We start from the raw sequence: 26,916 nt of genomic DNA, 5'->3' as shown, positions 1-26,916 counted from the left end.
ACTCGCTTCAGTCTCTCTTTAAGGCTTAACAAACAAATCCAAACGATTTGGTGTACCACATAATCAGTATTGAGCAGTTACATGCTTTTAAATCAGCAAAATTACAAGGGTACACACATTTTTGCACAACAGTTTAACATAAAATTTTATTTCATACAGCTTAATGCTTCACTAAAAATCTTGGTTCAGAAAACACAATGGTACACAGATGTTCCTAGGAAAAGACCTACCACTGTTATCTAATTTTTGTTGATAGTAAATCATCATGCAGGCTGAGAGGGGTTTCCATACTTTTTGACTGTAGACTGCTGGATCATCACTTGATAGTAGATTTAATAATATGATGGTAAAATGAGCACATGAGAGCAGTATAGATAGTAGAATGGTCACATGATTGTAGTATAGATGGTAGAATGCGTTGCATGTTTTTGAGACAGCGAAGAATGGGCACATGATATAGATGGTAGAATGGTCACATGATTGTAGTATAGATAGTAGAATGGTCACATGATTGTAGTATAGATGGTAGAATGCGTTGCATGTTTTTGAGACAGCGGTTTCCGAGGAATATCCAGCTCTGCGTAGGACACTTCTTCATCCTTGCAAATAACAGAACATTATTAATATCCATAGTTCATGTAAAGGTTGCTTTAATACCACAAGGCAGAGCCACATCTCTTGTAAACCTACCATATCCTGATGTACGTTAGGTGGGTCTGACCCTCTGTTCCCTGTCAGGGGGTAGATGTCTGATCTGTGTCTTTCTGCAAAATGAAAAGTAGACATTTTATAATTTAAGGAAATGGCTGAAAGCAGCAGCTCTACAGATGGTAATGCGTCATTCTTTAACCCTTTTACAGCTAATTTATTTAGAGGCTTGCAAGTGCTCGAGGCCAATTGATGTTGGCACATTTTTTTATTCATTTGTTCTATTTCCATGCTTCTAATTAGTATTGCTGTAATGTGTATTCATGACCACTTGTCACTTTGAGGCAGTGTGACACAATATCAGAGGACTTCTGCTTTGTTTCTATATTTTCTGCTAGTAGAGAGAGATCAAAGCATTCTGAGAATTTACAGCACAAGGAGTTCTGCTGACAGAGGTAAAAGCAGTGCATTTATCTTAAACAGATAACTCCACCGAAGCTGCTATTAGTGCTGACGATTTCTTGACTAGAGATTAGGCCTTATGCAGCTAGACTTGGCATCTCTGTGTGAGGGCTGGTGCACACCAGAGTGGTTCTGGAACCTTTTTTAAAACTCTTGCAGGGGGAGAACCGCTTGGCTAATGAAAGTGAATAAGATGGTGCACACCAGAGCGGTTCGTTTTTTTCCACAAGCGCAAACTCCCGGGCTGCAGCATTTTTTAGATTTATGAGGCATTTCTGCTTCAATGTTAAAGTATAGGAAAGTGGAAAACTGCTCAGAAAAACGCTAGATCAGAGCAGTTTTCCAGGCGTTTTTGTTACAGAAGCTGTTCAGTAACAACTTTACTGCAACAATATATGAAATCTGCTACACAAAAACGCTGCAAAAACCGCTAGGCATGTTTAGAAAACCTCTCTGTATGCCTAGAATCGGTCTGAAATCTGCTTCAAAAACAGCTAGCGTCTTTCAGATCTGCTAGAGGTTTTTGGTGTGCACTGGGCCTGAGGCTCTATTCTTTGAGGCCTCTTTTCCACTGCAAATTGTGACGAGAAGTGCACTATGATGTACCCAGGGTGTTTTTTTTTTTTATGTACACTGTTTTTGCTATGAGTTTTGATGTGGTTGTTGCGAGTGTTCTTCATGGTGCAGTTGTGACTTATTTTGTTAGAAGGGAAATTGTAAAAAAATAGAAAAGAACCTTGTTTTGTTATAGGATGTTCTTGGATGGTTCCTATCTTTTTACCCCCTTAGCAAAAACACACAAAAATCCAGCTTTCCTGGCCTTTGTGCTAGGACCAGAATCACATCACACTAATTGGAATCTTACGGCAATTTACGTTTTGTTGCTAGTGTCCTTGCGGTTTGCAAATGGAAAAAGAAACATGTACTAGGGACATAATTTAAACATTGTAATAGCCTGGACAAATCAGTGCAACTGTGGATAAAACCCACACATTTTAATATTTCAAAACTATCATAGCTGAAAACTGGGACATTTTTTTTTCTTTAACAAACATTACTACCCACAGAAAGCCTAATTGTGGGAACCCCCCCAACCTGAAGATCACTTCGGTGTGATAAAAAGTTATTAGTGAAGGAATGGGAGGAGCACTGAAATGTTTACTTTAGTTATCCTGTTTTCAGCATCAGAAAAGCTAAAGATGTTGCCTCTGATAAATTTCTTAATGTAATTCGGGGAGAGGAAAGATTTCACAATAGTCAACCACTGACTACATAAAGAAAGATTGTAAAAAAAAAAAAGCAATTTTATTTATTACGTTCGCTTTAGACTCTTACCTCTGGCTGGTTGATGTACCGACACAGTTTCCCTAAACAGAAGAAGAAAGAAAAATCCACCGTTGTAGTTTAAAAAATGTATTGTTAATCTTTCTATGGCAATAACATAGGATACCAGATGTCTAACAAACCTAAAATGGAGTGGGTAGGGGAGTAAGAGCCTTTTCTTACCATGCTTTCCTCTATGTGCCTACCAATATAGGCAGCCAGACATAGTTGCCTCCAATATAGGTAGCCAGCTATAGGTGACCCCAGTATAGGTAGCCAGGCATAGGTGCCCCAATATAGGTAGCCAGCTATAGGTGACCCCAGTATAGGTAGCCAGGCATAGGTGCCCCAATATAGGTAGCCAGGCATAGGTGCCCCAATATAGGTAGACCGCTATAGGTGCCCCCAGTATAGGTAGCCAGGTATAGGTGTCCCCAGTATAGGTAGCCAGGTATAGGGACCCTCAGTATAGGTAGCCAGATATAGGTGCCCCACAGTTTAGGAAGCCAGGCATAGGTGCCCCTAGGGATTGCAGTGCACAAGGGTGAAGCAGCGGACACGCACAGTTAACCTGCTGGGCGGTCTGGACGAGCTCAGCTTGTCCAGTACCGCCGGAGCCTGCCGCTCAGGCCCTGCTGGGCCGATTTGGCTCAAATAAAAAGCAGCACACGCAGCCGGCACTTTGCCAGCTGCGTGTGCTGCCTGATTGCCGCCGCTCTGCGGCGATCCGCCGCGAGCAGCGGCGAAAGAGGGTCCCCCCCAGCCGCCTGAGCCCAGCGTAGCCGGAACAAAAAGTTCCGCCCAACGCTAAGGGCTGGATCGGAGGCGGCTGACGTCAGGACGTCGGCTGACGTCGATGACGTCACTCCGCTCGTCGCTATGGCGACGATGTAAGCAAAACAAGGAAGGCTGCTCATTGCGGCCTTCCTTGTTTATTCTGGGTGAAGACAGAGGTGCCAAGCATATAGCGGACCTACGCTGGTGTATTACTCCCGTGTTTGAATGCCTGATGAAGCGGGATTTTGCCCGTGAAACGCGTTGCAATATTGTTCGTGGAGTATGTGAATAAACTGTTTGTACCTCAAGCGACAGTTTCAAGTCCTTTTTTGAGTGGTTGGTCCACCACCGCCACCAAAATATTTTAACCATTTTATGCACTTTTACTCTTTTGGCGCCTCTGTACATCTATTGAGTCACTTAAGGAATAGGCTGCCACTGTGCAGAGACAACAAAACATTCCAATCTATTTTGTAAATGTTTATATATAAAATAAAACCATTGGATATCTAAAAAAATAATAATTTTTAGGAGTAAGAGGATAAATATAATGGATTATCTCATCAGTTTATTTTCACCTCGGGTTCGCTGAAGCCTATCACAGCCGATCGCGCTGATTGGCTGGCAGGAGGAGGGAGGGAGGGAGTGGGGAAGGGGAAAAAAAATAGTAAAAAATATCATGAAAATAAAGAATTATTTGATAAACAAACACCTGCTTCCACCAACAAAGAGGTTGGTGGGGAGAAAAGGGGAGGGGCGGGGGGGGGGGGGGGGGAGAGAGAGAATCACTTGTGTGCTGAGTTGTGCGGCCCTGCAGCTTGGCCTTAAAGCTGCAGTGGCCATTTTTTGTTAAAAATAACCTGTTTTTTTTTGGGGGGGGGGGGGTCCTGAAGTGGTTAACCTCCCTGGCGTTCAGGACGAGCTAGGCGCTGGAGGTCGCCGCTCAGGCCCCGCTGGGCCGATTTGAATAATTTTTTTTTTTAAAACATGCAGCAAGCACTTTGCTTGCTGCGTGTTGTGCCTGATCGCCGGCCGCCAATCCGCCGCGATGCAGCCTCCTCCCCCAGACCCCGTGCGCTGCCTGGCCAATCAGTGCCAGGCAGCGCTGAGGGGTGGATCGGGACTCTCTGTGACGCGATGACGTCACGACTATCGTCACCATGGCGACGGAGATAGCCCTCCTGGAAATCCCGTTCAGAACGGGATTTCCGGATGGGTGATTGCGCCGGAGGGGTGGGAGGGACGCCGCAGGGAGGGGGAATCATGTAGCTAGCGCTCGGCTAGCTACATGATAGATTAAAAAAATTTTTGTTGCAAAAAACGTGCCCAGGGCCGAGTGAATCAGAACGCCAGTCAGGTTAATGAGTGACTGCTTTCTATCAAGCTTGGGATAGTGACAATCAGATGACATTTCTGCTGAATTTGATTTGCCCAATTCTGAGCTGTATATCATTTGCAATAAACGTACATGACTGTTGAAATGATTAGGAGCTTGTGGCTACCCCTAGTGGTGAGTGAAATGTAAAGTTCCTGTGCACACTGTGACCGGGAGCGGCTACCTGCAATGTCTTGCCAGATGCCAGCCTAAGGCGACTGATGTCACAATACACACGATGATCAGTAAGACGGCCACTGTTATAAAACCAACGATGAGCATCAATGTGTCTGCAGATGATGGGGTGGATGTTTCTGTTTGTCCTGTAAAATAAAAACAAACTGTATAGAAACCATGATGACATATAGTAGAATGCATGAATTATTCAGGATACCCACTTTTAGGTTAAATATCCTGATTTCAGCATCAGAAACACTATACTGTATCTATATACCACTCTAGATCTGTATGCAGTGCCTCCATCCCAGTGACTCTTAGCCTAGGCTGTTTATTATGCAGAATTTTCCTAGTCTGGTGGTAGCTCAGTTCTATCAGCCTGAAGGTTGAAGTGCATAATTGTAGCTTTTTCTTAAAGAACAAGCAACACTCATGCTAACTTAGAAATAAAAAACTCATAAGTAGATAAATACTACTTCTACTTACATAACAGATGTATTGTGCTATCCACGTAATGATTCCTGTGAATTTTATAAAGGAAAAGCAGAAAATCCTATTCTAGGCAGTTGCCATCTTGCCAAGCTAACAATGACCTCATATCCTCCCTGACTCTTGTTTTCCCATCTCCCTTCTTTTGCTCATTATGTATTCATTAGCTGCCCTCCTCCCAGAGTCTTCAGACACTCCCACTGAGGTGTATACTAACAACTGCACTGTCTTTTTTATTTACACAACCAATCACTGAGTCACCTCAGCCTTGCTTGTAAACACAAGTAATCGGAGGGTTTTTCTGATAAGCAGCTAGGCAGGGAAATAAATGGAAGATGAGGAATATATTATAGATAAAAAGAACTCCCAGCATTCAACTCTTTGGCACTGTTTGGCACTAGGGCCAGTGCTCCTAAAGTATGTGATAACTACAAACCATAACAGCAGAAAAAGTTTTGAAAGTTTTGAATGCAGGATTAGCATCTTTATCACTTAATACACTCAGACCAGTTGCTGTTGAAATTTGATTTTTATGGTGACAATACCGCTTTAAAGGAAATCCTAAAGTTAAAAAAAAAGTTTAACTTACCTGGGGCTTCTTGCATTCCCCCTGCAGTCAACTTGTCCCCGCGGCATCCTTCTGAGACCCGCCAGCTAGTAGCGCTGACCCCCTGAAAGCTGGCCACACACTTCCTTGTCCCATTCCTACGCATTGCAGCATTCTGTGCATGTGCAGTACGGGTAAACTCCTACTGCACATGGACAGTACGTTCCCAGCAACAGGGAGCGTGTGGCTTGGGTCAGTGCATGCGCAGTAGCCTCCGACTCGCCACAACCAGCCAGCTTTCAGGGGGCCGCCACTGCTTGCCGGAGGGTTGCGAAAGGATGGAGCAGGCACAGGATGACTGCAGGGGCTGCAAGAAGCCCCAGGGAAATTAAACTGTTTATTTTTTAAGGCTTAAAGAGAAACTGTAAGGGATCGTTCACATCTAGGGCGTTTTGCGGTTGGTTTTTTTTTTTGGTTTTGTTTTTTTTGAGTGCCGGCGATTTTAAAAACACCCTAAAATCGCTAGTGCAGTGAATCCTTATGGGATAGTTCATATACGTGCATTTCGTCTGTTTTCCGCAGACCAAAGCGCTGCCTGTACCATTTTTAGGGCGATTTTGCTCCAATGGAAGGTATAGGAAAAGCGCAAAACGCTTACAAAATCGCGCTATGCGGCATTCGCGCTTTTAAAGGGACTCCGAGCTCATCTAAAAAATAAAAGTTGTACTCACCCGGGGCTTTTTCCAGCCCAGTGCTGGTCGGGAGGTCCCACGACGGCGTCCTGGCTCCTCTCCTACTCCCCGCTCCGGAATATCTGACCGGCCGCAGCCCGGGCGACACTCGGCCGAGTGTCGGGCTGCTCCTTCCGCGCATGACGCGGCTGACGTCACACGCCGGCCGCCTCGCGTCATCACGGCGGCCGGCGTGAAAGTACTGCGCATGCGCGATTAAAGTGTCGCCCGGGCTGCGGCCGGTCAGCCATTCTGGAGCGGGGAGTAGGAGAGGAGCCAGGACGCCGACGTGGGACCTCCCGACCAGCACTGGGCTGGAAAAAGCCCCGGGTGAGTACAACTTTTATTTTTTAGATGAGCTCGGAGTCCCTTTAAGAATAAATACATTGTATTTATTAATTTCCGGGTCAAAGTGTTAATTTCCTGACTTGCGTCAGGAAGTGAAAAAACAAATGGCTCTGCAAAAGCGCCTTGAAAAGTGCTTTACAAAAAATCGTAGCGCTCAGGTAACCGCCAGGAGGGGGGAAAAAACCTCACAAAATCCCAAAACGCGGCCGTCATCTATTTCGATTTTAGATGTGAACAAAGCATAACCAAAGATTGATCTTTGTCCCAATCAGTAGCTGATACCCCCCCCCCCCCCCCCCCCTTTTCCCACAAGAAATCTATATGTCAGGACCTCGCATTGTGGGAGTTTTGTTGCATTGTGGGAAATAACAGCTGTTTCCAACTGCCAAGCAACCGGTATCTCCCTCTGTGCATATGTATATCTATATAACAAAAACAGCCTTTAGCCTATCGCATTGTTAGGGGTGTGGTTAGAGATAATGACAGTTGGTGCTGTCTGATTTTTGATTTTTGCCATGTGAAAAAAATGACTTTTTTTTTTCATGTTTGCCAGTAGTAAAGGTGATTAGGCTGATTGTGGATCAAACAATATCAAACAAATTACATGGTGAATTTCAATCATTTCTTGATCTTTCTTCTATTTTTTTTTAACTTCTCACATTGCAACGTATTGATTTATTTATTCCCCCCCCCCTCTTTTTTGCTAAAGTTCCAATTTAAGTAACACTTTACACCTTCAGGCTGGTTTCACACTACTAAACTGCGTTTTCTTTGCGGTGCGATGCGAGTGTTGCATCACACCGCAATGACAAAAATAACTTTTGGGGATTTCCGAATTAATATGCAGTAATCCCCCATCGGGCAGTAGGCCAAGCAGGAAGTGAGGCTCTCTAGCGCTCACTTCCTGTGGCCAAAGAAATGAATTGCACAAAAGTGTACTGAGAAAAGCAACGGCAAACAGCAACGCTGCCGCGCAAACTTTTTAATACAATATACGCGTCACCATAGACTTACATGATTTCCAATCTAACACACGTTGCCCCACAAGTTGACTGGTAACGTAAGTATGCGCTCGCGTCAGGGTTGCGGTGATTACGTCACGCTGCATTGGGTTAGTGTGAAAGGCCCCGTAGACTTTTTCTGGCGTAGCGTTGGACTGCGGTAAAAACAGGCCAATGCACCACCGCACCAGTGTGAAAGGGGCCTTAGGGCTGGTGCACACCAGAGCGGGTCTGGAGCGTTTTTTAAAACGCTTGCAGGGGAAAAACCACTTGGCTAATGAAAGTGAATGGGCTGGTGCACACCAGAGTGGCTCGTTTTTTCCACAAATGCAAACTCGGGGGCTTTTTTTAGATTTCTGAGGCGTTTCTGCCTCAATGTATAGGAAAGTGGAAAAAAGTGCTCTGAAAAACGCTAGATCAGAGCGGTTTTCCAGGCGTTTTTGTTACAGAAGCTGTTCAGTAACAGCTTTTACTGTAACAATATATGAATTCTGCTACAGGGCCCATTCACACTTGAGCGTTTTGCCGCGATTTTGGCAAAACGCTCAAACGCTAGCGCTTTTTAAAAGTTCTAGTGCAATGAAACCCTATGGGGCTGTTCTTACTTGGGCAATTTGCGGTAATCGCCGCAAGTCGCTCAAAAATGCTAAACGCAAAAGCGTAGCCTGCACCATTTTCAGGCGATTTCCCAGGAATCGCGTTTTAGTGCTATAGAAGTGCAAAACGCGATCGCTAAAAAAAATCGCCAGGTGTGAATGGTGTTTTTGCCGTTGATCGCCAGAAAACGCCAGAGCAAACTCTAGCAAAATCGCTAGCGTTTTGCGATTAGCAAGTGTGAATGGGCCCTAAACATGCCTAGAATTGCTCTGAAAATCTGCTTCAAAAACCTCCTGCGTTTTGCAGATCTGCTAGAGGGTTTTGGTGTGCACTGGGCCTTCGTCTTGCAGACAGTATCTGCTGTCTGTGTCACCCTGCAGACAGAGGACAGGTTGATCACATGTTTGGTGGCACAGCACTTACCTGCATCTTGCTCTGTGGCTGGTGGGGCAGGTTTCCGGGGTCCTAGGTAGTAAAGAGCGACAAGATGAGGATATTCCTCCACTTTACACATCCAGTGTCCACTGATATTCTTCATGTCTTGCAAAGAGAAGAGAGCTTTGGTGTTCTTCTTTCTGACGGGATACTGAAATTCCCCATTCAGATAAAAGGAGAATGTATATATGGGGTGGAGCGTCTGGCCCGGGCACAGCTTGCATATTAGGGTACTGGCCTTTAGCTCTGGGGGTCTTGTGTGTAATGAGAGGGAGAGGCTGGGGGTCACGCTGCAGCCTGTGGGGAGATGGGAAAAATAATGAACACCAACAACAGAAATATCTTCCTAACATATACTAGTGACCCCAATGAGATCTCCTTCCTAGATCTCTCTATTAGAAAGGAGGGAAACTCCCTGGTTACCCGCACGTACAGGAAGCCCACGGCTGGGAATACCCTCCTATCGGCTGCCAGCTCCCATCTCCCGGCTCAAAAGTGGGCGGTTCCCACAGGACAGTTTCTCCGATTACGGAGAAACTGCAATACTTTAGTTGATTTTAAAAAGGAGGCCGGGGATTTGAGGGGTAGGCTCCTGGCAAGGGGGTACCCCAATCGTGTGATTATAACTGCATACCACAGGGCGTTGGCCCGTGATAGAAGTGACCTATTAGCTAAAAGACGAAAAGAGGGGCATGGCCCCCCCACTAGTGGGGTACCCAAACCACTGGAGGTTTCCCGCATCGTTACGACCTATGGAGCTCACTTTGGTGAGATCAGACAAATTTTGCAAAAATACTGGCATCTCTTACAAAGGGATCCAGCAGTGGCAGGGATTGTGGGTGACTACCCACATATGGCTGCCAAAAGATGTACCAATCTGAGTGACATGTTGGTCTCCAGTGAGTTTGGTTGGAATAAGTCCCCCAAAAAGAAATCTAATAGAGGTATGCATAAGTGTCTGGACTGTGATGTGTGTAGGCATGTTCAATTAGGTAATCGTTTCTTTAACCATGATCGATTAAAATCTTTTGCAATTAATGATTATATTACCTGTTCCTCTACGAAAGTAGTTTACCAGATCAGATGTCCTTGTGATCTGATATATATTGGGAAAACATATAGACCTCTTAATGTGCGTATTGGGGAACATATCTCAAATAGAAAAAGCACCACAATTGATAAAAAAAAGGCTTAATCCCCTGGCTCAGCATTTTAGAACTGTACACAATGGCAATGTCTCTGGACTTCGATTTATGGGGATCTTTAAACTGAATATTAGTGTCCGTCGGGGTGACTATGATAGGCAGCTTTTACGCAAGGAATCTAAATTTATATTTGATTGTGGCAGCCTGTTTCTGCAGGGCTTAAACAGAGACTTGAATTTGAAAGCGGTTTTGTGACAGTTTGTTTACCTTTTTTGCGCTGTGCATCTCCTGGCTCCACATTGAAATTACCATAGATGAAGCACATCAGCGGTTGGATTTTAGACTCCCTTCCATCCCAGCCCCAGCGCGGTTGCCATGGCTATATAAGCGCGCAGCCACGCTGGTGACGTCACGTCTGAGGAAGTCACGGGATAGTGACGAAACCCGTCACGTGAAGGGGCGTAACCCGGAAGCATGCTCGCACCAGCACCGCACCAGCGTTCCCCGTGCCTCCGCCACTCTTCCTCCTCCTGTTGCATGTACTAACACGGACTTGGCCACATCATTGGATCTAACAGCCGACTCCAGAAACAAGGCTACATCGCACAATAGAGGCTTGGTTCCTCTGGCCAAAAGATGCACGCATCCTAGCCATCCTGGGGTCACGTGCATTTTCTTTGGGGCTTCAGCAAAAGCTCTATGCACATGGAGTGGAGGTTAGACATCAGTTAATGTGTGTCTGTAATGAGGGCGTATATGCCAATAGCATAGAGGCGTGCTACCTCAATGTACAGCACACGGGATGAGCATTAACAGAGGCTGGTGCAGAACAACCTTTTCTTCCTTTTTGCTTGCTTCCAGGATTTGCCTACTTACCTGGCCAGCTGCTATTGGGGCCCGAAGAATACCCATTTGACATGTCAGTTTTGCTTTTTTTGATAGGAGTGCACTCCTGGTGGAACTGTGGGTTACCTCATTAGATTCATGGCCAGGATTTGTTTTTAAGGGGGAATGTGTGAATGAAGATTGTTGTTTGCAGCTTTCTCTAATTTAACCAATAAATTTTGTAATTTTGTAACTAGCCTTAGTGCTCCCTATACCAATCATTTTTTCTGAAAAATAATGAGCACCTGTAGACAGGTATTTTGAACGTTCGACAGATGTGTGAATGTTGCAACACTGAAATATGTGAATGTTAGCACTGAAGTCTATGCACCATATGTTGTTAAAGTGGGGCAAAAACAAACAAACCATAAAGTATTGTGAATAAGAACTCTTAAAGGATACCCGAGGTGACATGTGACATGATGAGATAGACATGGGTATGTACAGTGCCTAGCACACAAATAACTATGCTGTGTTCCTTTTTTTCTTTCTCTGCCTGAAAGAGTTAAATATCAGGTATGTAAGTGGCTGACTCAGTCCTGACTGATAAGAAATTTACCTTTTGATCTCTTTCTTGCTCTCAGGAGCCATTTTCTGCTAGGAAAGTGTTTTATAGCTGGAATTTCTTATCAGTGAGGGTCACACTGTAGTCACTTCCTGTCTGAGTCAGGACTGAGTCAGCCACTTAAGTACCTGATGTTTAACTTTTTCAGGCAGAGAAAGAAAAAAAAGGAATACAGCCTAGTTATTTGTGTGCTAGTCACTATACATACCCATGTCTATCTCATCATGTCACATGACACCTCGGGTATCCTTTAAGGTGGCCATACACCATACAATTAAATGATCCGATTTTACAGCAATTCAATTGAATAGAAATTTAAAAAATTGTATGGTGTGGCCACCTTTAGGGAGAAAATAATTTGTAGATTTAGAAGTATGTTAATAAGGTTCATGGTTAAAGGTCAACTGAAGTGAGAAGGATATGGAGGCTGCCATATTTTTTTTTCTTTTAAGCAATACCCATTGCCTGGCTATCCTGCTGATCCTCTGCCTCTAATATTTTCAGCCATAGACCCTGAACAAGCAAATGTTGAATTTAGATTGGCTTTTGTAGACTCCACCCACTTTTCTGAATATTAATCTCAGTCACCCAATGGTCAACTCTGCAAAGTTTGAGAACCCTGCCATTAACAGTGTCAAGGTAGCCACTAACGATACAATCTTTTTCATCCAATTTGACAAAATCTATGTAGTATAAGGGTAAACTGAGTGAATATATTGTATGGATAATTTAGGCAGTTACCTTATATTACATAGAAATGGTAAGCTTGGATGAAAGATTGTATCGTTAGTGGCCACCTTAAAAATAGCTGCAGTTTACATTTTCCCAGTGAAATTTGTATTTGTCTCCGCCCACTGATGACCTGTGGTTGCCCGGGTATGTATTTGGCTGGTGTTGGCTGCGCCCACTTTCCTAACTCTAACACACAATTACTCAATGACCAAGTTTGTGAGCTTTGCAGTCTTTGGCATCAATAATTTGCGTTGAAATCAAACAAATCAGATTGTCTGTTTGTGGCTCCACCCCCTTTTCTGGATTTTAACCCCAGTCACCCAATGACAAACTGTAGCAGGTTTGAGGCTTGTGCCATTAACAGTGCAAGAATGGCAGCAATTAAATATAACCCTTGAAAATCAATAGGTGAATTTTGATTGGCTTTTTAGGCTCCACCCACTTTTCTGAATATTAATCCCAGTCACCCAGTGACCTACTGTGGAAAGTTTAAGAACCCTGCCATTAACCGTGTAAGAATGACTGCAGGTCCGCCCACTTTTTGGTTATGGGGATAAAAAGTATCCTATATGTTATTCCAGGTAATACACACACTGTGTGTGTGTCAAATTACCTTCAAATCCGTTCAGCCATTGTTGCGTGATTAACAAACATCGAAACTTTTACACTTGTAATATTAGTGAGATACTGTATACAGTGATGTTATTTACAGTTGTTTTTCCTGCTGCCCTTGCATGTAACACAAACCACAATCCTATATACTCAGTGTTACCTTCAATACCACAGAGTGTCAGCAGAATTAATGTCACCCAGATCTTCATCATTTCCTAATGTCCTTTGACTGCCTTTCCTGGTGTTCTTTGGGTGGTTCTTCCTGCAATGAGATCCATTTATACTTTTTTTTTTTTTTTCCTTCTTCCTTTTTTTTTTTTAAATGAAGTTAGTGCAGGCACAGTTTATATGCACTTATTATGTACCTGCCTTTCCCAGCAGAGTCATAGCTACAAGTCAGCAGCCCCTGCAGCTGTAGAGGGCCCAGGGCTAAGGGAGCCTCGGCTTCTTACCTTCCCTCCTTCCAATGCAGAAACAGAAAAAAGACCCCTTTACCTGGGATGGCACAGACATCTGGGGGTCCCCTTAAAGGACACGCGAGGTGAAAATATACTAATGAAATAAACAATTGTATCTATCCCCCTTGTCCTAAAAATGAGTCAGATATTCCACAGTTTTGTTTTATATGTAAATCTACTTTTTAAGTTTTTACTGGTTTATTGTTTTTGCTCAATGACGCATTCATTAAAGAGACTCCGTAACAAAAATTGCATCCTGTTTTTTATCATCCTACAAGTTCAAAAAGCTATTCTAATGTGTTCTGGCTTACTGCAGCACGTTCTACTATCACCATCTCTGTAATAAATCAACTTATCTCTCTCTTGTCAGACTTGTCAGGCCTGTGTCTGGAAGGCTGCCAAGTTCTTCAGTGTTGTGGTTCTGCTATGAACTCCCCCATCCAGGCCCCTCTCTGCACACTGCCTGTGTGATATTTAGATTAGTGCAGCTTCTCTCTGTTCTATTATCTTTTACAAGCTGGATAAATCCTCCTCTGAGCTGGCTGGGCTTTAACATACTGAGGAATTACATACAGGCACAGCGGTCTGCACTCTGCAGGAAGAAACAGCCTGACACTTCAGTGGAAGATAGCTGCAGGGGGAAAGAAACACACAAATGATCTCTTGAGATTCAGAAGTAAGGCTGTATACAGCCTGCTTGTGTATGGATGTATTTTCTATGTGTGGACATACTGTACATCAACCTACTTCCTGTTTTGGTGGCCATTTTGTTTGTTTATAAACAAACTTTTTAAAACTGTTTTTAACCACTTTTAATGCGGCGAGGAGCGGCGAAATTGTGACAGAGGGTAATAGGAGATGTCCCCTAACGCACTGGTATGTTTACTTTTGTGCGATTTTAACGATACAGATTCTCTTTAAAATATGCCAAAGCTAAAATCTATGAACTATAGACCCATTTTATCTCTTTCCTGCTCTCAGAAGTCATTTTCTGCTAGGAAAGTGTTATATAGTGTTTTATAGTTGTAGTATGACCCAGTCCTGACTCAGACAGTAACTGACACTTATATACTTGATGATTAACTCTTTCAGGCAGAGAAAAAAAAAGGAACTCAGCATAGTTATTTGTGCACCAGGCACTGTACATACACATTTCTATCTTATCATGTCATATGTTACCTCGGGTATCCTTTAATATTAACCACTTAATGACAAGTGGGCTTATAAAAACATCCTGCTAGAGCCTCTTAACGGCTCCAGCACGTTTTTATAATTCAAACAGTGCTGCTGCCTATGTGCGTGTGCACGTGCGTTCCCGCGAGTGTGCACGTGCGTTCCCGCAAGCGTGCATGTGAAAATAGTGGGGGAAAAAAAACTCCATAGAAAAATACACCTTTATTTCCAAATAATATATTGTCACCATACTTTGTACTAGGGACATAATTCAAATCTTGTGATAACTAGGACAAGTAGGCAGATAAAATGTATGGGTGTTATGTACAGTAGCAGTGTTTATATTAAAACCATATGGGATGAAATTGGAGAAATGGTTCATTTTTTCCTTGTTTTTCCCTTTTAAAATGCATAGAAAATAAAGTAATTACTGAAAACAAATATCAATCCCAAAATTGGTGGTGAAAAAAACAAGATGGATACAGTAATTTCATTGTGATAAGTAGTGATTAAGCTATTGGCAAATGAAAGGGATGAGCAGTGAAAGGTGAAAATCGCTGCTGTCCGTTATGGTAAAAACCACTTTGGGGTAAAGTGGTTAAAATGAGCCCCTTAGAAATCGTATAAGCCCCTGTCAGAACCTACCACTACATGTGTGGGGTTGTTACCCCCCACCTCCCCAAGCACAGACGTGGGATGGCAGTAGAGCTGGGACAAGGTCCTCCAGCACCCAAGGCTGAGACATCAAAGTGTGCCCCTCCATCCCTCCCACTCCAGCTGTCACACACTGATTGCTATTAGACTAAGAGGTGCCCCAGGGCCCCCAACACCTTCATCCAGGGCCGGACTGGGACACCAAGGGCCCACCAAGGAAGTTTCAGCCTGGGGCCCGCCCCCCCCATTTTGGGCTCACATACACATGTACTCTATAAAATTTTGCATGACTTTATGGTAGGGAATAGATTTTGAGCAATTCTGAGGACAGTCTCCAATAGGGATATGTCTAAATGCGGCGCGCACATCGAAACTAAATGGGTGTCACCACGCACTGAAACATTGGCGTGGTCATGATGAGTCATGGGCAGACTTAAAAAAAAATTAATACAAAACACAAAATAAGTAGCGGTGTTATTCACAGAGATTAGGTTTGACCAGATACATTTTAGATAAAATATTCAAGTAGTTAAATGCCTCATGATCAGGGGCGTAACAATAGGCCCTGCAGCGCCTGCGTCCGCGGGGGGGCCCGGCCCCCCCCCCCTGGGGCCCGCTCGGGGCCGTTTTTTGGGGGCTGGAGGGGTGGCAGCATGAGGGGAAAGCCTTGCCCACAGTCGGCGGGGAGAGGGGAAGTTCCCCCCCTCTCCCTCACCTCGGGGCTCTCCCCTCTGCGCCCCCCTCCAGCTAGTGAATGTGTGTGGGCAGCGGGCAGCAGCGGCGGCGGGATACATACCTTCTTCCTTGCGTTCCATCGCCGCCTTCTCGCTCTAGCGGCTGACGTCACTTCCGCCGGAAGTGACGTCAGCCGCTAGAGCGAGAAGGCGGCGATGGAACGCAAGGAAGAAGGTATGTATCCCGCCGCCGCTGCTGCCCGCTGCCCACACACATTCACTAGCTGGAGGGGGGCGCAGAGGGGAGAGCCCTGAGGTGAGGGAGAGGGGGGAACTTCCCCTCTCCCCGCCGACTGTGGGCAAAGCTTTCCCCTCATGCTGCCACCCCTCCAGCCCCCAAAAACCGGCCACGAGCGAGCCCCGGGGGGGGGGGGGGCGCTCTGAAATTCTGCAGGGGGATTTTCAGGTGTCTGCTGCCCACATTACGATTTTCAGGTGTCTGCTGCCCACATTACGATTTTCAGGTGTCTGCTGCCCATATTATGATTTTCTGGTGTCTGCTGCCCACATTACGATTTTCAGGTGCCTGCTGCCCACATTACGATTTTCTGGTGTCTGCTGCCCACATTATGATTTTCTGGTGTCTGCTGCCCACATTGCGATTTTCTGGTGTCTGCTGCCCACATTACGATTTTCTGGTGTCTGCTGCCCACATTGCGATTTTCAGGTGTCTGCTGCCCACATTACGATTTTCTGGTCACTGCTGCCCACATTGCGATTTTCAGGTGTCTGCTGCCCACATTACGATTTTCAGGTGTCTGCTGCCCACATTACGATTTTCAGGTGTCTGCTGCCCACATTGTGATTTTCAGGTGTCTGCTGCCCACATTACGATTTTCAGGTGTCTGCTGCCCACATTGCGATTTTCAGGTGTCTGCTGCCCACATTGCGATTTTCTGGTGTCTGCTGCCCACATTACGATTTTCTGGTCACTGCTGCCCACATTGCGATTTTCTGGTGACTGCTGCCCACATTAGGATTTTCTGGTGTCTGCTGCCCACATTACGATTTTCTGGTCACTGCTGCCCACATTGCGATTTTCTGGTGTCTGCTGCCCACATTACGATTTTCAGGTGTCTGCTGCCCACATTGCGATTTTCAGGTGTCTGCTGCCCACATTACGATTTTCAGGTGCCTGCTGCCCACATTACGATTTTCAGGTGTCTGCTGCCCACATTACGATTTTCAGGTGCCTGCTGCCCACATTACGATTTTCAGGTGTCTGCTGCCCACATTACGATTTTCAGGTGTCTGCTGCCCACATTACGATTTTCAGGTGTCTGCTGCCCACATTATGATTTTCAGGTGTCTGCTGCCCATATTATGATTTTCTGGTGTCTGCTGCCCACATTACGATTTTCAGGTGTCTGCTGCCCACATTGCGATTTTCTGGTGTCTGCTGCCCACATTACGATTTTCTGGTGTATGCTGCCCACATTAGGATTTTCTGGTGACTGCTGCCCACATTACGATTTTCAGGTGTCTGCTGCCCACATTGCGATTTTCTGGTGTCTGCTGCCCACATTACGATTTTCTGGTGTATGCTGCCCACATTAGGATTTTCTGGTGACTGCTGCCCACATTGCGATTTTCTGGTGACTGCTGCCCACATTGCGATTTTCTGGTGACTGCTGCCCACATTGCGATTTTCTGGTGACTGCTGCCCACATAAGGATTTTCTGGTGACTGCTGCCCACATTAGGATTTTCTGCTGTCTGCTGCCCACATTACGATTTTCTGGTCACTGCTGCCCACATTGCGATTTTCTGGTGTCTGCTGCCCACATTACGATTTTCAGGTGTCTGCTGCCCACATTGCGATTTTCAGGTGTCTGCTGCCCACATTACAATTTTCAGGTGCCTGCTGCCCACATTACGATTTTCAGGTGTCTGCTGCCCACATTACGATTTTCAGGTGTCTGCTGCCCACATTACGATTTTCAGGTGTCTGCTGCCCACATTATGATTTTCAGGTGTCTGCTGCCCATATTATGATTTTCTGGTGTCTGCTGCCCACATTACGATTTTCAGGTGTCTGCTGCCCACATTGCGATTTTCTGGTGTCTGCTGCCCACATTACGATTTTCTGGTGTATGCTGCCCACATTAGGATTTTCTGGTGACTGCTGCCCACATTACGATTTTCAGGTGTCTGCTGCCCACATTGCGATTTTCTGGTGTCTGCTGCCCACATTACGATTTTCTGGTGTATGCTGCCCACATTAGGATTTTCTGGTGACTGCTGCCCACATTGCGATTTTCTGGTGACTGCTGCCCACATTGCGATTTTCTGGTGACTGCTGCCCACATTGCGATTTTCTGGTGACTGCTGCCCACATAAGGATTTTCTGGTGACTGCTGCCCACATTAGGATTTTCTGGTGTGTGCTGCCCACATTATGATATTCTGGTGACTGACTGCTGCCCACATTAGGATTTTCTGGTGACTGCTGCCCACATTACGATATTCTGGTGACTGCTGCCCACATGGCGATTTTCTGGTGACTGCTGCCCACATGGCGATTTTCTGGTGACTGCTGCCCACATTGCGATTTTCTGGTGAACTCTGCCCACATTACGATTTTCTGTCCCACATTACGATATTCTGGTGAACGCTGCCCACATTACGACTGTCTGGTGAATGCTGTCCACGTTACAATTTTCTGGAGACTGCTGCTCACGTTACGATTTTCTGGTGACTGGTGCCCACATTACGATTTTCTGGTGAACTCTGCCCACATTATGATTTTCTGGTGAACGCTGCCCACATTACGATTGTCTGGTGAATGCTGTCCACGTTACAATTTTCTGGTGACTGGTGCCCACATTACGATTTTCTGGTGAACTCTGCCCACATTATGATTTTCTGGCCCACATTACGATTGTCTGGTAAAATGCTGCCCACTTTACAATTAATTTACAGTGAAACGCTGCCCCATTACGATTATTTGGCACCTATGGGGGGGGGGGGGGGGGCATCCAAATATTCGCAGGGGGGCCCAGTGATTTCTAGTTAAGCCCCTGCTCATGATAATTCATAAAATAGTCAAATGGCAGCAGATGCCCCCACAAAATGCAATCAGGTTGCCGACAGATGCCCCCACAAAATGCAATTAGGTTGACGGCAGATGTCCCCACAAAATGCAATCAGGTTGGCGGCAGATACCCCCACAAAATGCAATCAGGTTGGCTGCAGATACCCCCACAAAATGCAATCAGGTTGGCTTAGTGCTGGGCGTAATGGAAAAAACTACGCTTACGGATCATTACGCGTAATTTTACGGAATTACGGTTACGACATAGACATTTATCTACGTTTCATGTCTGTAATTACGCATGGTCCTTGCGCAATTACACGTAAGAATACCGTAATGCAGGTTGTTACGGTATGTTCTTACGCGTAATTTCCTAATAGCAATTAATGCGTAAGGCCATGCTCCCAAGCGGAAAAGTTGACGCATGGATCAATGTTAGGTAGCCGCCGACTTTAAGGGTTAATAGCAAAGCCCCCTTAATTGCTAAGAGCCTCAAATTTGGAGAATATATTAAGGAGATCAGAAGGAATAAGAGGAAATTTTTTTTTTTTCAAAAAGACCTTATAGTTTTTCAGAAAATCGATTTTAACGTTTCAAAGGAAAAATGTATACATTTAAAAACCCGCCAACTTTAACGGTTAATAGCAAAGCCTGCTTAAAATTTAGGAACACCAAATTCCCAGGGTATATTAAGGGGATCAGTGGGAATAAGAGGAAAATTTTTTTTTTTTTTTCAAAAAGACCTTATAGTTTTTGAGAAAATCGATTTTTAAGTTTCAAGGGAAAAAATGTCTTTCAAATGCGGAAAATGTCAGTTTTTTTGCACAGGTAACAATAGTGTATTTTCATAGATTCCCCCAAGTGGAAAGAGTTTTACTTACTTCGTTCTGAGTGTGGGAATTATTAAAAAAAACGACGTGGGGTCCCCCCTCCCAGACCTCTTTAACCCCTTGTCCCCCATGCAGGCTGGTATAGCCAGAATGCGGAGAACCGGCCGCGTGGGGCTCCGCACCCTGACTATACCAGCCCACATGGTCCATGGATTGGGGGGTCTCGGAAGGGGAGGGGCAGCCAAGCTTTCCCCTCCCCTTTTGAGCCCTTGTCCAATCCAAGGACAAGGGGCTCTTCTCCACCTCCGATGGGCGGTGGAGGTGGAGGACGCGATTTCCTGGGGGGGGGGGGGGGGGGGGTTTCATGGTGGCATCTGGGAGTCCCCTTTAAAAAGGGGTCCCCCAGATGCCTACCCCTTACCCATTTCCTTTAAGAGTTAAAAGTAAATAAACACACAAACACTTAGAAAAAGTATTTTACTTGAACAAAAAACATAACCACGAAAAAACTCCTTTAATATTCTTAATTAACCATTAATACTTAACTGTCCCTTTAAATAAATGATCCCTCGCAATAGCCTCGGAAATGTTCTATCAGTTACAATGTAACAAAGTTATTACAATGTAACAACTTTGTTACGTTGTAACTACACCGCACCCCACGTCACTCGCCGCTCAGCCGCCGCATACACTTGCGCGTCCTTGCAGGATGCTAAGTCCCCGCCGGCTCCCGCTGTCCACCAGCGGGACTTACCTGTGCAAAAAAAACCTGACATTTTCCGCATTTAAAAGACATTTTTCCCCTTGAAACTTAACCTATTTTGGTTCCTGGACGTAGTTTCTACGTCCAGGAACCATGCGCGCTACCGCGCGCCCCCGCGGCCGATCGTGCACGCGCACTCCCGGCCGCGGATTCGGTAGCCAAGGAATCAATGTATCGGGCTATGGAGCCCAATCATTGATTCCTCTCCCCCGCTGAAAAAGCGACAGCTTCTCTCGGAAGCTGAGCTTTTTCTGGCCGTCCGGCCATGAGTTTGTTTACATGACGTCACTCTAAGCGCGTGCTTAGAGTGACGTCATGTAAACAAACTCATGGCCGCCATCTTGTGGCCAAAAAGTAATACTACACCTGAAAAAAAAAAAAAAAAATTAACACACATTTACATTATAAATCTATTGTTTACCTCCCACCCTCCCAAAAGTACCCAAATAAAATGTTTAGTATAAAAAAAAAAACATGTAAATATTTACCTAAGGGTCTAAACTTTTTAAATATCAATGTAAAGATGAAATATTCCTATATTTTTTTTATTTTAAACTTGTAAATAGTGATAGATGCAAAATGGAAAAAATGCACCTTTATTTCCAAATAAAATATTGTCGCCATACATTGTGATAGGGACATAATTTTAACGGTGTAATAACCGTGACATATGGACAAATACAATACGCGAGTTTTAATTATGGAGGTATGTATTATTTTAAAACTATAATGGCTGAAACTGGGAAATAATGAATTTTTCCATTTTTTTCTTATTCTTCCTGTTAAAATACATTTACAGTAAAGTGGCTCTTAGCAAAATGTACCCCCCAAAGAAAGCCTAATTGGTGGCGGAAAAAACAAGATATAGATCAGTGCATTGTGATAAGTAGTGATAAAGTTATAGGCTAATGAATGGGAGGTGAACATTTCTCACGTGAAAACGACGGAACCTGAATGGGTTAAAAATCGATTTTCTCAAAAACTATAAGGTCTTTTTGAAAAAAAAAATGTTCCTCTTATCCCCACTGATCCCCTTAATATACCCTGGGAATTTGGTGTTCCTAAATTTTAAGCAGGCTTTGCTATTAACCGTTAAAGTCAGCGGGTTTTTAAATGTATACTTTTTTCCTTTGAAACTTTAAAATCGATTTTCTGAAAAACTATAAGGTCTTTTTGAAAAAATTGTTTTTCCTCTTATTCCTTCTGATCTCCTTAATATATTCTCCAAATTTGAGGCTCCTAGCATTTAAGGGGGCTTTGTTATTAACCCTTAAAGTCGGCTGCTTTTTTATATTGTACGGGAGCGTAATATTACGCGATTACGGCAGACTGTGTAATTTCAATAGGAGTTTACGGTCTTACGCGTAATTTGTTACACGTAATAACGTAACTTACGGTCTACGCGTAATTAATTACGTGTAATACCGTAACCTTACACGTAACGCTTACGGTGCATTTGTAGTGAATTACGATGCGTAATTATGCTAATGCGTAATTTCGGCCCAGCACTAGGTTGGCTGCAGATACCCCCACACAATGCAAACAGGTTGGCTGCAGATACCCCCACACAATGCAATCAGGTTGGCTGCAGATACCCCCACACAATGCAATCGGGTTGGCGGCAGATACCCCCACACAATGCAATCGGGTTGGCGGCAGATGTCCCCACACAATGCAATCGGGTTGGCGGCAGATGTCCCCACACAATGCAATCGGGTTGGCGGCAGATGCCCCCACACAATGCAATCGGGTTGGCGGCAGATGCCCCCACACAATGCAATCGGGTTGGCGGCAGATACCCCCACACAATGCAATCGGGTTGGCGGCAGATACCCCCACACAATGCAATCGGGTTGGCGGCAGATACCCCCACACAATGCAATCGGGTTGGCGGCAGATACCCCCACAAAATGCAATCGGGTTGGCGGCAGATACCCCCACAAAATGCAATCGGGTTGGCGGCAGATACCCCCACACAATGCAATCGGGTTGGTGGCAGATACCCCCACAAAATGCAAGTCCCCCCCCAGCTTGGAAGGGGGGGTCAGTGGGCACAGATCAGTGGGGAAGCCTCCTCCCCCCCTCCCTCACATAAGGGCACCCCCTTCCGCGCACCCCCCTCCTCCAGAAGTGCAGCTAGCAGCAAGCGGAGAATAGCTTACCGAGCTTCAGATGATGCTATCTCCGCTCCGCTCCTTCGCATGCTGCTGCCGCCCTGCAGGTCTCTGTCTCCTGTAGTGACGCTGTCCAATCACGCTCTTGCAGGAAGTACTGCGAGAGCGTGATTGGACAGCGTCACTACAGGAGACAGAGACCAGCAGGGCAGCGGCATGCGGAGCGGAGATAGCATCATCTGAAGCTCTGTAGCTATTCTCCGCTCGCTGCTGGCTGCATTTCTGGGGGAGGGGGGTGCGCGGAAGGGGGGCCCCTAGGTGAGGGAGTGGGGAGAGGCTTCCCCTCCCTGCCGCTCTGTGCCCAATTTCCCCCCTTCTAAGCTGTGCCCCCCTCCCTCTTAGCTCTGGGGCCCCCAGAAGGCGGGGCAGTCGGGGCCCACCGATGGGACCATCGGTGGTTCGGTGGATCAGTCCGAGCCTGCCTTCATCTCTAGGTATCTGGCTTGCAGTCACTGTCATGTATTCCCTTTTCTTATTTCTCTCTGCTTCAAACACAATAGGGGAATGATAGCTGAGTGGGTAGTGCACCCCCTCCTACACTGCGCCCTGAGGCTGAAGCCTCTCTTGCCTTTTCCTCGGCCTGGCCCTGGATGGCAGAGTCTTCAGCAGAATCCCCTTCTTGGCTGGTATTATTCAGATGGCAGAGCTCCACGCTGTTTGACTCCAGATGGCCTGTGATTAGTTTAACATGTCAGGCCAGTTTAAAATTGCACAGGCATTGGGAGCACTACATTAACCACTTAAGCCTGTGACTTGTTTTCACCTTAAAGGAAACCTAAACTGAGAAGGATATGGATTTTTCCTTTTAAAATACCAGTTGACTTAGAAGAGGGTAGGTAGGCACTCAGTACAAACTACAGATGGGGAATGTCCCGCTGAAGGGCAGTGCAGAAACTTCAGCAAAAGCTACGTGCTCACGACAGGAAAAGTTCAAGCTTTGTGACCATTAATTGTGAAAAGAGGAACAGAGAATGTCTGGCACTGTAGCTTTAATGCAAAACAGCAGGTGTACAATGGATATTGCATACAACACACACAGGGACAGTGTCCGTGGGGATGGTGGTACTTATCGTGCTCTGCTGAAGGTGGAGAGGCGACTGTGGGCGCCAGTGGGTGCACCGCCTTACAGCCGTTTCGCAATGGGGTGAGCCCTGCCTCCTCCGAGGAGGCAGGGCTCACCCCATTGCGAAACGGCTGTAAGGCCGTGCACCCACTGGCGCCCACAGTCGCCTCTCCACCTTCAGCAGAGCACGATAAGTACCACCATCCCCACGGACACTGTCTCTGTGTGTGTTGTATGCAATATCCATTGTACACCTGCTGTTTTGCATTAAAGCTACAGTGCCAGACATTCTCTGTTCCTCTTTTCACAATTAAAATACCAGTTGTCTGACTGTCCTGCTGATCCTGTCTCTAATACTTTCAGCCGCAGCCCCTGAACAAGCATGCAGATCAGGTGCTCTGACTGAAGACAGACTGGATTAGCTGCATGCTTGTTTTCAGGTCTGTGATTCAGCCACTACTGCAGTCAAAGAGATCAGCAGGACTGCCAGCAGGGACGTAACTAGAAATCCCCGGGCCCATTGCAAGAAAAAAATCCACCCCCCTTTTTGGGGGCAGGAGAGGTTGCAACATAAGCTCCCCCCTCCTGGAATCATTAGTGGCAGCGGGTGGTGGCAGGCTGAATACATACCTCCATCGCGCCGGAGGTCTCCGATCTCTAAGGCCTGGTGCACACCAAAACCCGCTAGCAGATCCGCAAAATGCTAGCAGATTTTGAAACGCTTTTTCTTCTTTTTCTGTAGCGTTTCAGCTAGCATTTTGCGGTTTTGGGAAGCGTTTTTGGTGTAGTAGATTTCATGTATTGTTACAGTAAAGCTGTAACTGAACAGCTACTGTAACAAACGCCTGGCAAACCGCTCTGAAGTGCCGTTTTTCAGAGCGGTTTGCGGTTTTCCTATACTTAACATTGAGGCAGAAACGCATCCGCAATCCAAAATCTGCAGCAGCCCGGGAGTATGCGTTTCTGTAAAACGCCTCCCGCTCTGGTGTGCACCAGCCCATTGAAATACATTACCCTAGCGGTATCCGCTCCCGCATGCAGATCGCAAACAGCAGCGGAAACGTTCCGGTGTGCACTAGGCCTTAGAGCTTCATGCTACTTTATGTTTACACAGGAAGTAACATGAAGTATTTACTGATGGGAATCTCCGGCGCGATGGAGGTGTGTATTCAGCCTGCCGCCGTCCACTGTTGCGACCCCTCCTGCCCCCAAAAAGTCCCCTAGAGGGCAGGGGTTGCATCCCCTATTGTTACACCGGTGACTGCCAGGCAACTGCTATTGTTTAAAAGGAAACATCCATATCCTTTTCAGTTTAGGTTCCCTTCAAAGGATAACTGAAGTGAGAAGAATATGGAGGCGGCCATATTTATTTCCTTTTCAACAATACCAGTTGCCTGGCAGCCCTGCTGATCTATTTGGCTGCAGTAGTGTCTGAATAACACCAGAAACAAGCATGAAGCTAATCTTGTCAGTTCTGACAATATTGGTAGAAACACCTGATCTGCTGCATGCTTGTTCAGGGTCTCTGGCTGAAATAATTAGAGACAGAGGATCAGCAGGACCAGCCAGGCACAAGGTATTACTTAAAAGGGAATAAATATGGCAGCCTACATATCACTCTCACTTCAGCTGTCCTTTAAAGCCGGGGTGCCCAACCCAGGGTCCGCGGTCCACGAGCCTGGCCAGTGGCCACTCTTTGTATGTATTCATGCACAGCAGCGTACTAGAAAAACATGTGAAATCAGACCCTGCTTCAAATTCAATAGAAAACTTTATTCAAAAATAGTGGACAACACGGAATTGACACTAAGTGCCACTTTAAAACCATTAAAACACTCACTGCAGATGATGCTCACACGTACAGCAGACTTATCACACCAAACACACCTGGGATCCCGCCACACACCTGCTAAACAGTAGACATCAGAGGGACTCAATCCACTGTCCTGGGCATGTGAACTGTTTTCAGTAGGGGAAGCTATCCGTTTAAGCAATGCTTTATCCTATAGCAACTGGACAAGTGATGGCTATGAACTGGTCTACTGCGTGGTGAGAGCCTCAGTGAGGCAGTCCGTTTATACTAACTGCATGTGCATATGCATTAAGCTCTGCGGATCTGTGTTAAAGCTTTTGCCCTTTGTGACTTTTATGTGCTTTCGCGGAGAGTTAGCTCTGGGACTTTGCTTGCGCTCAGTTTGCTTCATCAAGCAATCAGCTTCTACTGTTTAGCAGGTGTGTGGCGGGATCCCAGTTGTGTTTGGTGTGATAAGTCTGCTGTACGTGTGAGCCCAGCCGGCTGTGCGATTATCATCTGCAGTGAGGGTTTTTATGGTTTTAAAGCGGCACTTGGTGTCAATACAGTGTTGTCCACTATTTTTGAATAAAGTTTTCTATTGAATTTGAAGCAGGGTCTGATTTCACATGTTTTTCTAGTACTTACCTTTTTTCATTACTTTAATACCTGTAGAGTTCCAGGAACTACTTTTTTTTTTTTTTTTTGCACAGCAGCGTACGTCCAATTCCCTCAGCCTTTGGGGATTGTGACTAACTGGAAAGCCATTTTTAGTGGTAGGAGGAAAGATGCAATTGTTTCTCTTCACTTTGTTTTCACTTAAGTATCACTTTAAGCCAGTGTGCTGCCACCTTCTATTTATATGAACTCCTTCATTCTGATATTTGTTTTTCCATTCCTTTCACCTGTTCCTCTGTAGCTCCTCCCACCTTTGCCTATATGATTTAATCCCATTTACCTGTCATGGTATCGTTAGATCACAAGGTCAACAGGATGCCTCTCTGGCCATCAGTCGTCTCCTCTTCTCACTGTTTCTGTAGCTCTGTTCCCCTTGTTCTTCCTGTTGGATATTTCAGCAACAGGAAGAGGTAACTGAGCTGCAGCTTTATCAGTGACACACACACTTCTAGAGGCTCTATTTCCAGAGGTGGCTATCTGGTGTGTGTAGATGGAAGCATTGTAAAGCAGGGGAAATAATTTTGGATATTTTTAAAGCAGTTTTCCTGGTTACACAATACATAATGTAGTGATCCGTAAGAACTTTTTATTTATTTTTTTACGTCTTGTGTTGTGTAATTGCTAAATAAAGTGTTTTGTATTTTGATATAAAAGTAAGTTGCAAATTACTTTGTTCATCATTTTACAGTAGTACTGGTGGGTAAATACTGATTCAG

The 26,916-nt window shown here is 45.4% G+C and overlaps 1 protein-coding gene across 1 annotated transcript; it reads right to left on the bottom strand.

The window, feature by feature from the left end:
• Positions 1–129: 129 nt before the first annotated feature.
• Positions 130–26,558, bottom strand: LOC137528142 (uncharacterized). The gene is made up of 7 exons (XM_068249416.1): positions 26,481–26,558; positions 13,010–13,111; positions 8,899–9,207; positions 4,770–4,908; positions 2,446–2,477; positions 691–764; positions 130–599 (listed from the first exon to the last, which is right to left on the bottom strand). Exons 2-7 carry the CDS (start codon positions 13,059–13,061, stop codon positions 504–506), a joined length of 702 nt encoding a protein of 233 aa, XP_068105517.1. The 5' UTR covers positions 13,062–13,111; positions 26,481–26,558; the 3' UTR covers positions 130–503.
• Between the last annotated feature and the right edge of the window lie 358 nt (positions 26,559–26,916).

The sequence above is a fragment of the Hyperolius riggenbachi genome, chromosome 8 (assembly GCF_040937935.1).
Source record: "Hyperolius riggenbachi isolate aHypRig1 chromosome 8, aHypRig1.pri, whole genome shotgun sequence".
In the NCBI taxonomy this organism is placed as follows: Eukaryota; Metazoa; Chordata; class Amphibia; order Anura; family Hyperoliidae; genus Hyperolius; species Hyperolius riggenbachi.
Note: the sequence above shows the minus strand (reverse complement) of the source record. Positions and strands in the feature narration are given on the sequence as shown.